Below are 12,142 nucleotides of genomic sequence, written 5' to 3' on the forward strand. Positions count from 1 at the left end.
TCATCTCATAGGTAACATGATAATCACAATGACGGATGTAAATTGTTAACAATTTGAATTAAATTTGTAATAACAATCAACAAAATGAAAATGGTTAAATAATAATCTCAATGATGAGAAGTGAATTAAAATATTAAATTGTCAACTCTTCCTAGTCCAAAGTTGGTGTTGTTTGGGTTAATTTAAATGTTTCTCTTTCTTTTAGGTTTATCATCATTTCTCATCCTATTTAATTGTTCATCATCATCATCATCATGAGAATCAACAATGAACATGGGATGAGGATGATAAATATACATATAGAAAGAGAACTCACTTAACCATATCATCCTCATCACCTTTTTCTCATCTCCCTCACAATTTATCATCTCCCATTTATCCTCATCTCGATTCTTACAAACTTTTAATTCATTTGATTCGTAATTAAATCACCAACAATCAATTTCTAATCCTTAATCGTTTTAATCGTTCAATCATCGTTTCGACTAATTGATGTTTACAAGATTAATTGTGCTAATTGTTTCAGTTTTGGTGATATGCTTTGTGATTAGTGGTTCAAATTAAAGTTAATTACAATTTTCCACTGGTTGATTAACCATCGATCATGAACAATTTGCTAATCATGGTTCCATTGGTTTCGTTTCTTGCCGCTCTCCGAATATTATCTGAAGGTGAGTAATCAGCCCTTGTTGCCCTAATTGTGTCCATCAATTTACTTAATTGTTATTCATTATTTAATAAAGGTTTGAATTGAAAACAGCTTAACTCATTAGAGCTAAGGTCTAAATAGTTAAACGAAAAGAGCTAAAGTGAATTTGAATCCGTTGAATATTTGACGGAGTGAATTTGGATGAATTCTGACTCTCTGAGTCTTATTCAACCATTCAAAAATCATCTAAATTTGCCTTAAATTAAACAAACAAATATGTATCGTGACATCTAAATTGTCTTCTCTAATTTAGCTGTTTCGATCTTAGCTCTTAATAGTTAGCTGTTTAGAACCTTTACCGTTTTCATCGATTGATTAGAACTTCAATTTCATTCTGATTAAGTCTTTGGTTCCGTCTAAAACATATCATCAGCTAATCAGTGATTACAATTAAATTTTAAAGTTGATGACCGTCAAGGCTGGAAATTGATTAGTTACAATTAACAAAAAGGATTTAATTGTTTAAGGCTGACCTTTTACTATTAATAAACAAACAAGAAGGGAACAAACAATTTAAACAATTAATCAAAACAATGAAAATTCAATGATAATAGAAATTTCCAATTCTAATTATATTATTCTGGACTAATTATCATTTAAATGGGACATTTCCGTCCGTCATTTAATTAATTTCAAGGTTCATTATTGTCTCTCCCTATGTACTTTTAATTGTAACAATCAAAACTGACCAATAGTTTGAACCATTGAACATAACAAAGTCCATATTAAAGTTACTGACCATGATAATTTAAATCATCTAAGGTTAGATAATCAAGATAATCAGCAACAGAATTGAAAATGATTCCTGAAACAATTTAGCTTAATTGTTGTTAATTGTTTCTTTCTGTTACAATTCAGCAACAAGTTGTAATAATGGGCTAGGGAAATTGGCATTCGAAAAAATTTCGGACCACCGTTTAAGTGGATCTTCAAATACAAATTTTGGAAATAAAGGTGAAAGAGAGTTGGTGAGTATTGGAATCAATTGATTTGCTTAATTGTTACAATGGTTTGGTTTTTAATTTTTTTCTATTGTTACAATTATCAGATCACTAGAAGTGAAGCTCCAATTAAGGTGCTCGAAGAGTGTCTTCGTCGGTGCCAAGAAGATAAAGTTTCGGTCATCGAAAATTGTTTGTCCTTTGACTTTGCCCCCGGGGCTCGTCGATCGTCACCTTTTCATTCAAATGACCAAAACGGATTAAATCATGTAAGTGACCTCATTCCTCTGATCATCCAATCTACAGATTGATTAATTCTGTCTTCGATTAATTTTCCAGCCTGGATCAGGTCGATTGTCGGCTGAATATGAGGAATCACAATGTATCCTCTATGGAGATCGTGCTAGTCCTGATGGAGGTGAATCGCTAGTCAAACAAGACAACGCTTGGCACTTTAACGAAGTCTGTCTTAATTGTGAGTAGTTTTAAGGCCACTTTCGATTCAGTTGCTAATTGTGTCAAGTTTTTCTCGTTCGTAGCTCAAAAATTAAATGGCGACTGTTCCAATCGTTTGTATACATTTGAACGAATCCCTGGATTTAAATTTGAAGGAACCAAAGATAAAGAAATTTTCACTTCTAATCGAACTGAATGTTCAGATCGTTGTTTAGATGAGGCCGAATTCCCGTGTAGATCAGCTTCCTACGATCGAACCAATTCAAAGTGTCGCTTAAGTCGAGAAACTCGATCATCAAATTCCAGAGCATTTACAATTGATTCTAATTCTGATTATATGGAAAATATGTGTCTCAAAGGTAATTAAATTGTTCCAACTAATCAACTAATTTCCAACTGTTCAAAGTGATCAATCTAATCGTTTACCTTGATTGTTTAGGGTCGGAAATTTGCTCGTCAACTGTTTCCATCATTGAACCAGGTAAGGAATTGGAAGGTCAATTTGAACGGGATTTACTTACGGCCAACGATCTGAACGAATGTTCAAATTTATGTAAACGGGCACTTGAGGAAAAGGGTTTCATGTGCCGGTCATTTAACTACGATGATCAAGGTAAAACTTGTATTCTTTACGATGAAGATCCAGCTCTTCAATCAGAATTAAATGGTGACCTGAACCCGTCGTCGAATCAAATTAATCGTCGACCATTGAAACAATCAGCTGGTAATTACTACAGAGTTTTATGTGTCGACTCAGAGAGAGGTAAATATTTATTAGCTCGAGTTAATTGTTAATTGTCTTCTTTAATTGATGACGATCAACTAATGGAATTAATTTCAATCTAATAGACGCTGCAATGTCCAATACGACACTTGAATGTTATCGTCGTAAACGATTAGATGGTCCACATGAGGTCGAAATTACTGCCTATTCTTTTTATAATTGTCTCGAAGAGTGTACCCGTCGGTACTCTCGAAATTGTAAATCGGTTGAATATTCATCTTCGACGAAATCGTGTCGATTTAGTTCCGGAGAAATGGCGGATATGTGGCATTCGAACCTTGTTGATGATCCATCTTACGATTATTACAAATTCTTATGGCGTAAGTATAATAATTTCATCGATTGTGAGTTAATTGTTGAAATGGAAGTTTAAATTTAACTTGTTTGAACATTTTATAGACCGTACAATGGATGAGAATCAAATTTTCTCAGGTCAACATCAAATCGTTCAAGCACAAATGTCTCCCTATGGATATAATTTCCCTGCCCCTGGTTTACCTGGTTTCTCACCTGAGCATCATGGTCCACCTCAGATTCCTGGGTCACCTCTTCATCCTGGTCAACCCATGAGACCAATGGGAGTTTCACCGATAGCACCAGCGGGTGCACCAGGTTGGCCTCAAACACCACAATCTTTATGGAGAGGTGATGATCATCATCGCGGTGGTTATGGGTTTGAAAGGAATCATCCGAGTTTCACCTTTAATCCAAATCAACATGATTTCCGGATTAAACAGGCACAATTTCCGGTTAATCCTTACAATAGTTTTGGTAAGAAAAACTTTTTTTTTTACTTCATCAATTGTCTCATTCATTTAATCACAATTAACAATTAAATTGGATTTTCAGCTCATCGTAACTATCCACCTATGCAATCAGGATCTCCACAAGGTTATCCTTTCGGCCTTCCCCCTGGTCATCCCAATCAACATGGACCTTCAAGTGTTTCCTCATCCGTCACAATTAACGGTAATTCTGGTTCACCTTCATCTTCATCATCATCTTCATCATCTTCACAAGGTTCACCTTCCTCAGGCTCTTTATCCCCACCACCAAGTTTAATGGGTCCACCGATACCACCAAGTCACATTATCCCTTATCATTCAATCGGGTTACCTGTTCCTCCTCCGTCAGCACTTCCGGCAGGAATTCATGCCAACAGTATTGTCCCTCCGCCTCCACAACCACAGCCTGCACCTTTTGCTCATCCCCCATTCTTTCAAGATCGTTGTAAATTCAATCCCGCCAATGGTCCTCCCGGTGTAGCGGGTGCTCTTGTTGGTCCACCTGCAAGTGGAATTGGTAATCGATTCAATCGTATTGGCTTTGGAACGCGACTCAGAAGTACTTATATCTTTAAAATAGTTCGAGCCGAGCGATTGGAAGACTGTGAGAGACAGTGTGTTGAATCGCGTGATTATCTTTGTGCATCATTCAATTTCCGTGGTTTCTTTGCTGCCGATAATTGTGAACTCTCACAATACGATTCGAAACAATTTAAACTCGATAATCCGGCTTACTTTGAACAAGCGACACAATTTGATTATTATGAGCGAGATGGTTTCGGTGCTGGTGGCCTAGGTTTTCCCGCTGAGTGTCTCGAAGTGACACAAACTTGTACTCCGGAGGGAATGGAGTTCACACTTAAAACGCCTGAAGGTTTCTTTGGACGTATCTACACTTATGGATTTTACGATTCTTGCTTCTATGATGGTAATGGTGGTTCGGTCTCAGTGCTAAGGATATCACGAGCCAACGGGTTCCCACGATGTGGTACTCAACAGTACGGCGATGCAATGACCAATATCGTGGTTGTACAGTTCAACGATTATGTTCAAACGAGTCGAGATAAAAAGTACAATTTGACTTGTTACTTTTCGGGTCCCGGTGAGGCCGTTGTCACATCAAACTATTTGGACACTAAGACTGACGGGTAAGCATTTAAACAATCATTTCTAAAAGTAAATCAACTAATCAACTCATCGATTTGATTAACTATTCCAGGCGATACCCAACACAAATTGAACATTTACCAGCCCAGAATATTCTGACCTCGAATGTGGTTCTTCGTATTCTTTACCGGGGAACTCCGACCAATACCATCGTTGTCGGTGATCTATTGACCTTTCGATTAGAGGCCCGAGGTCAATGTAAGCGATTAAACTAATTACGAGTACAATTGATTTCTAAACTTTTGTTGTTCTTTGTAAACTATTTTGTTTTAGATCGTTACGATTACTTCAACAGCGACATTTTTGCGACGAATGTGATTGCCAAGGATCCATACACTGGTCGACAAGTACATCTAATTGATTCTCGAGGGTAAATTACCATTTTAATTGTAACAATTTAAACGTTTTAACTGTTGTCATTCAAATTCTTTATTCAGATGTCCAGTTGATCTTTACGTTTTCCCCGAACTCCACAAAACTCCGGACGGAGCATTGGAAGCGGAATTTTATGCATTCAAAATTCCCGATTCAAATTTCCTTGTTTTCCAGGCCACAGTCCGAACATGTAGAGGACCTTGTGAACCGGTAATTAACCTTGTAAATTAGAGTAAACTGTCATTAAAATTTATCGAAATTTTCTCTTTATAACTTTTAGGTGATCTGTTCTGATCGAGGTCGAGGCCCAGGTTCATTTCCTTCATGGGGAAAACGACGACGACGTCGAGGAATCTCAGATTCTGAGAGTATCAATGTAACAACAAATTACCTTCGAGAAGGTGACGAGGCACCAATAGAAAATGATTCCGAGTCCACTAATTCAACGGGCGACGGAGAAGAGGAAGTTCATGAATTGTTACGAGTTTACCTTTCGAGAGCCGATATTCCCTCACCCGAGTCCAAGCCATTGGTGATGGTCGAAGCGCCCAAAATATGTGTCGCATCTTCCGGTTATTATGCTTTAATCACAACGATCACAATTCTGGTTTCCATTATAATCGCAATGTTAATTGCAGCATTTTTAGTCTTCAAACAAAGTAAAAGACTCTCAGTAAGTTGACCATCAACTAATTTTGTTAATTGTCTCTCCTAATTGTCCACTTTCATCTCTCTCTCTCTCTTTCTCTTACAATCAGCTAAATCAATCGGGAGGTTTAAACGGTTCGGCTCAACTTTGTTCAAATTTGTACGTTACACCGATGGCGAAAAACAGTTCCGCCGGAGGCTGTTCTGATTTCGATGATCCTAGTGAACCAATTTACACCGATCCCTCGTTGTTTGAGCGATCTCGAAGCCTACGAAGTGTGACCTTAACTACCTGTGGTAAAGGCGATTCTGGATTCATCGTTGATCACCATTAACGAAAATCAATCAATAATAACTCACCAGAATTTACTAATCTTTCCCTAATCACAATTCAATTTAGTTCATCGTCTTTTCAATCACCACAATTTTCCTAATATTCTGATTAATAACAATTCCAATATTATGTCAACAATTACTGAACATTGAGACTCGATATATTAATTATACACCAATAGAAGTTTAAATTTTTCATTTCAATTTATAAATAAACAATTAAAGACAATTAAAATATTCTCATCCCATTTGGAATAGATTTCCAATCAAATTTAATTGTCGTTTACTAATAACAATCTAGTAGATTGATCAAGGTGAAAATGTGTTGGCTGTTGATTGAAAACGAGAGAGAGAGAGATAATTGATTATTTGATTAATATAACAATTAACGATAATTTTATATATAATATAATATAATTTATCCACTGAAATGAACAACATTACAAAATGATGATTAAGTTACAAATAAATAGATTGATAGATTGATTGTTGATTAACCGATGGCAGGAGAGGAAGAAATAATTTAATAATCCGTTGATCGGTTGATTAACGTGCATTTGGTGGCAAATTAATAAACATGGAAATCAACTAATCCTTTGTCAGGTTTCCATTTCTTACAATTAGCATCACCGTACCACCATTTGATCAGATTAACACCGTTGGTACCTTGACACTGTTTCGGATTAGGACCCGATAATCCTTGATGAATTAGGCAGAAAATATCATGATAACGAGTTGGAATCATTAATTGGACTGAATAATCATGTTTCCAAGTGAAATACTCATTATAAGCTGTCTCATTGTTTGACAAATAATTTAAATAGTTTGCTAATTGTTGAGGTGATTGAAAATCGAGAGCATTGATGAATGAATGTTCCGGTAAAACGGTTGAATAAGATGCACCACCGAAAACAATTGGGATAATATCAAGGTCCAGGATGTTGACCACTTTCTCGGTGAAATAATCACGACAAATTGAATTCTCAAAGGAGAGATAAAATTTGTACTCATTGGCCATTTTTTGCCAACACTTTTGCGATCGAAAGTCGGAAGGAAGTGAACATTTCAATTTACCGCAAGCACCATAAATATCAACTTGCATGAACTTTGATAATTGTCGGACAAAATCATCGCGACCTGAAGGTGCTTTACAATTGGAGACCATCCAAGCGATTGATTTAGGTTTAGACGCTAATCTGATCGTCTTTTGGTTCAATTTTTTGGTCTCATTGGTAGTTCGAGGTAATATCCGACCATAGGGAATATAAAAATCAGAGTCTTGTCGATAAGAGGCCCAACAATCAAATTTACTCTGTAAACTGGACATTATATTTGACCTCCAGGTATGATGAGGTGACTCTGAATGATACCAGATCCATTTTTGATCAGGTAATTTGGGTGGTAAATCAGTAACTTCAAGATTCCTCCAGTGGAAGATGATTATCTTAGCTTCGGCTAAATATTTCCTCTGTCGGGTAATATAAACACCACAAGGGGCCAATTTTTCAACACTATTTTCCCAAGTTCCGTCCTGGTAAAGTCCAGTCCAAAGAAGGACTTTAGGTGCTTCTTCAATGGTGATCGGATGAAGATGTGAAGATGAATAAAGTGATCGATTAGATTTCAATGAGCTATTTTCCAATGGTGGGGTTAGGTAATCGACGAAACCACTGGCCTTGTGATAATCGTACGTTGATTTTGGTCCAATTTCATTGATTGTCAGGTAGAAGAGGAAAAAGATGATACAAATTAGACCAAAGTAAACAAATCGTCGAGAATTGTTTGAATGGTTACCAGAAAAGTAACCAGAAACACTCATTGATGAACCAGAAAAATACAACAGTAATTCAGTTAATCATGAAGATGAATATTAAACCAGAAAGATTAATTAACCTTCGAGATTATGGTTAATTGTGTTCCAAATTGTTGGCACTAATTTTGATCAATTAAAAGACACTAAGGTCAAATGGAAAGTTTAATTTACACAGCAATTAATTAACAAATGATTAACATCATTTCTGTCAGATTAACTTGATGACATTTAAAACTGTTGATTTGTAAATTGTTTGAAAATATTGTTCAAAAGACAATCAACAAATTTAAATCCATTCAGTTTCAATTGTTGTTTGAGGCGATTGATTTCAATGAATTCTCGTTGATTGTTTGGTTAACATCAGGTAAAGTTAATTGTTCAATTGTTAATCATCACAATATCTCAAGATAATCATTATGAGTCTTCAGTTGATGTATTAATTAGTTAATCAACATTTTCCATCATTACAATTATAATCACAACCTCCACAAGCACTTACAAATCGGCTGCCAAGTAACTATCACCAGAGAAAGATTAACTGATTGTTACAATCAATTTCCATGGGATCGTTTAAACTAATTGTTATTATGATGAAGATGATTCGGAAAACAGTTAGATTAGAATGAAGAAAAAAATAAACTTGATTAACTGTAAGATTAAATTGTTAATTTAACACTCGATGTGAAACAATTATGTTAACCCATTTGAAGAAACAATTGATTAATATAAGTCAATGAGTAGATGTAAATGTTTCTCAGTTAATTGCGTCAATTAAAATATTTTGATGGTTAATTAACAGTTGGATGATTTTGTCACCTTGTTAATTGTCGCAGGCAAACAATTAACACAATTGATACTCACATGAAGCAACTACAATCAAGATGAAATGGTTAACATGTAAATGACCATCAACTAGAAATTTAAAACAATTCAATTTACAATAAGTTTTTTTGTTCACAATCCATTGGTTAATTATCAAGGTTAATTGTTAACAATTAGTCTCAATAAAATGTGAAAAATTGTTTCACTTGGTATCCAAATTAACTAATTACTTACAATAGACAATCAAATTGTTTCCTCATCGAGTGAAAATCATTTCTATTCAATGAAATATGAGCAATTGGTTGATTTACTTACCTGATTAATTGAAAGGTTAATCATTGGGAGTTAATCATCACAGTAAAACACAGAATTGAATTAAAATATATTCCGTCCTGAGAATCACAAAGAAATCAAATTGTCACAACAATTTAAATCACTGGTTAGCAAAATGGAAAACAATATTATCAAAGTAAATTGCAATTGGTTTGAAGAGAGACGATTAATCATCAATTTACAATTGGAAAGATAATTTAAACTCTAAACATATTAATTGCTCCATTGTTGATCCAATTAGGAGAGAGCAAACAATTAATCTGTAGCAATTAACATACATTGTAGATTATCAATGGTTACAATCGGTTACACTAATCAAGGATTTGAAAGGAGTTCATGTTAATCCTAAAAATGAGTTGAAAATGTTTCCACTTTCAAATTGTGTTAATTGTTACAAGATTTGATTTAATTGTGTAATGTTAATACAAAATGTTGTTGTTGATCAATTGATCTTTGGGATTACATTGAAATCACAATTGGACAAAGTGTAAGTAAATTGAAAATTGGTGAAAATGAATTGTAATCTGATTGGGTTAATGATTAAGAGAAAGCGATTCAATCATATGATATGATGATTGTTACTGGCGGTTAATTGTTTCCTTTTTAATTGTTGTTGTTGATTTGCTCTCACCACTAAATTTGCTTTTGGATTACGTTTATTTCTTTGGCAATCAACTTGGCTCATTAATCGTGTTCATTTTTTATATCATTGAAATAGTATTTAACCAGGAAAAACGATGACATTGCTGTTAGAATCCTGGAAATTAATCCGATCAGCAAAAGTGTAATCTCAGCGTAAACGAATCCCCAATAACCTTTGTAATTTAGATCATGACAGGTCCATCCTGACCCATCATCGAAATAAGTGTCACCAACATTACAGAATCGTTTCCAACGAACGGTTAAGATAATCATGATTATTATGTTTGCCAAATTAACAAGGAAATCAATGGCTGATGCAATGGTAAATGAGAGTAGAAGACATTGATTAATTTGACAAGAAATCGCGAAACCATAAATTGTCACCACAAGAGTTATAATTGATGAGAGATATTCATGCCAACGATCAGAATCTATGGTGAAACAAATTATGGAAACAAAAAGACAAACCAAATTTGCCAGGAAAAGAATACTTTTCATGAATAATGGATAATCCATATTGGTGGATTAACGATGATGGATTAACGATTATAACAGATGAAAGATATTCCTCCTTGGATATTTGTTTTCTCTCTCTCTCTCTCTCTCCCTCTCCGATTTAATTGGGCAATTTGGTCCTTTTTTTGCGGTCGAAATCCTCGAAACTGGACAATCTATTCTGGACACTTTGATAATCGAATGAAACAATTAACTTGATTTGATTTTGCAATTTCAAATTTCACAGTTTTACAATTTTCCAATACAAGAGCAACTTTTAATTACTTATTCGGAGCCACACCAATGTTTTAATAAGATGTTTTTATTATTATTACCTTTAGCAATCAGTAAATCACCATTGGTGATTATCTTTAATTGTTTGATTCATTTTTTTCCATCTCACAAACTGAATCAACATTGATTGCCCCTGATTCAGTTTTCTTCGTGTTTTTATCACTCGGATCCTCTTGAGTGGAATCAGATTAGTTATTAGATTACCTGGAATGGAGTAATTAAGGGAAAGCAATTTAAAGATTTAATGTAAACATTGATTGATTAGCATCTATTACTAATACACTGATTGTTGTGATTGAAAAGTCAATCGAACTACTTATTTTTTCTGATCGAATTGATCTGAAATCTATCGAAAAGTTTGTATAGTTACTTTTATGAGAAAGAAACGATTCTAAAAGTTTCAATTGTCTCATCATCAACTCTGCGAATCATTTGTAGAGAAACTTTTTCACCAATTTGACGAAGTTTTTTCTTATGAAATTCCGTCAATTAATGATAATCGATTTCAAGTAATTAGAAAATATCGAAAAAGGCTCACCTTAATTCCATAGAGAATTCAAATAACCAAATCCATTGAGTTTCAATCGGTCGGACTTTTGAAAGTCTTTACCATTCCTTAATCACCTTTGATTTAAACAGGGAAAATTCATCATTGTGTTGTACAAATTAACATTAATCATCCCAAAGAAACACAACAATTGACCATATAAATGGTTATGAGACTTGTATCGATAGATTGAATTACCAAGTTTGTTACCATGACCATTGATTGTTTTTCTCATGATTTACAGGAGGAAAAAGATAATCAGTTGAATTTAAAATTAGTCGATTGTTAACAGCTGATTCATTGGAATTGGTAAACAATAGAAGGAAATGGTTAATTTAAATAGTTGATTCTAAAAAAAGAAAGAAGAAAAAAAAGCAAATCACCATCAATAATATAGAAACTGAAGAAAAGAAACATTTACATTGATGTACTAGGAGAAGAGAAGGAAAAATTACCATAACAGAGAGAAGAAAATCCAACAACAAGTAAAATCAAAAAAGAGAACAAAAACAAAAGAACAAACAGGAAAACAATTAAAAGAGAAAACCAGATGATCAGAAAATTAATCAGTTACCAAGGTTAAGAAATTAAATGTAAAGATGATCAACAATTAAAATCGCATCAAAATAGACAAAAAAAGGTAAAGTGATGGAAGGTGAAAAGAGAAAAGAGAAAACCAAGAAAAAAGAATAGAACAAAATGAACACAGAAGATGTGAAAATCTATTGATGACCAAGTGATCAAGTTAATTGTTGTGATTTTCTCCAAGTGTAACAATTAACTGGTGATAGACAAACATTTAAATTGAAACAATTAAATTAATTATTGGTGAGAATAAGAGAAAGGGGAGAGTCGCAATGGAAAAGCAAAGATGGCGTAGCTGTTCAGCCTCCCCCTTGCTCATAACAACAACAACTGAACTTGTTTGGGGTTTGGTCTCATCAAAATACTTCACTTTTATTTGTACCAAAAACTGATCACTTGTTTTCATCATTTCT

At 34.2% G+C, this 12,142-nt stretch overlaps 2 protein-coding genes across 9 annotated transcripts; one reads left to right on the forward strand and one right to left on the reverse strand.

Annotated features, from left to right (window-relative positions):
- Window positions 1-206: 206 nt before the first annotated feature.
- On the forward strand, window positions 207-6,441 carry LOC128390623 (uncharacterized). Its single transcript, XM_053350367.1, has 14 exons — window positions 207-671; window positions 1,568-1,677; window positions 1,758-1,919; window positions 1,990-2,125; window positions 2,190-2,465; window positions 2,546-2,869; window positions 2,956-3,210; window positions 3,290-3,661; window positions 3,740-4,823; window positions 4,895-5,040; window positions 5,116-5,212; window positions 5,280-5,427; window positions 5,498-5,890; window positions 5,976-6,441. The coding sequence occupies exons 1-14, from the start codon at window positions 605-607 to the stop codon at window positions 6,198-6,200; spliced, it is 3,795 nt and encodes a 1,264-aa protein (XP_053206342.1). The 5' UTR covers window positions 207-604; the 3' UTR covers window positions 6,201-6,441.
- A 117-nt stretch (window positions 6,442-6,558) lies between these two features.
- Window positions 6,559-12,081, reverse strand: LOC128390626 (glycoprotein 3-alpha-L-fucosyltransferase A-like). 8 transcript variants are annotated; one of them, XR_008325661.1, is made up of 6 exons: window positions 11,600-12,081; window positions 11,136-11,493; window positions 10,639-10,801; window positions 9,149-10,491; window positions 8,873-8,923; window positions 7,732-7,873 (listed from the first exon to the last, which is right to left on the reverse strand). XR_008325661.1 is itself a non-coding variant. In XM_053350370.1 (5 exons), the coding sequence occupies exons 4-5, from the start codon at window positions 9,170-9,172 to the stop codon at window positions 6,767-6,769; spliced, it is 1,131 nt and encodes a 376-aa protein (XP_053206345.1). In that variant the 5' UTR covers window positions 9,173-10,491; window positions 10,639-10,801; window positions 11,136-11,493; window positions 11,600-12,057; the 3' UTR covers window positions 6,559-6,766. The 8 variants fall into 8 exon arrangements, 3 of the variants coding, with proteins under 3 accessions (XP_053206345.1, XP_053206346.1, XP_053206344.1); XR_008325660.1 differs by lacking the exon at window positions 7,732-7,873 and adding an exon at window positions 8,187-8,586; XR_008325659.1 differs by lacking the exon at window positions 7,732-7,873 and adding an exon at window positions 8,187-8,659.
- Window positions 12,082-12,142: the final 61 nt, after the last annotated feature.

The sequence above is a fragment of the Panonychus citri genome, unplaced genomic scaffold (assembly GCF_014898815.1).
Source record: "Panonychus citri isolate SS breed McGregor unplaced genomic scaffold, ASM1489881v1 Contig00124, whole genome shotgun sequence".
Classification (NCBI taxonomy): domain Eukaryota; kingdom Metazoa; phylum Arthropoda; class Arachnida; order Trombidiformes; family Tetranychidae; genus Panonychus; species Panonychus citri.

Excerpts from the sequence above, each read along its gene's own strand:
- LOC128390626 (XM_053350369.1), bottom strand. The coding sequence starts at position 8,017 with ATGAGTGTTTCTGGTTACTTTTCTGGTAACCATTCAAACAATTCTCGA.
- LOC128390623 (XM_053350367.1), top strand. The coding sequence starts at position 605 with ATGAACAATTTGCTAATCATGGTTCCATTGGTTTCGTTTCTTGCCGCT. Across the intron at positions 672-1,567 it reads TCTCCGAATATTATCTGAAG|CAACAAGTTGTAATAATGGG; the intron begins GTGAGTAATCAG and ends GTTACAATTCAG. Across the intron at positions 5,891-5,975 it reads AACAAAGTAAAAGACTCTCA|CTAAATCAATCGGGAGGTTT; the intron begins GTAAGTTGACCA and ends TCTTACAATCAG.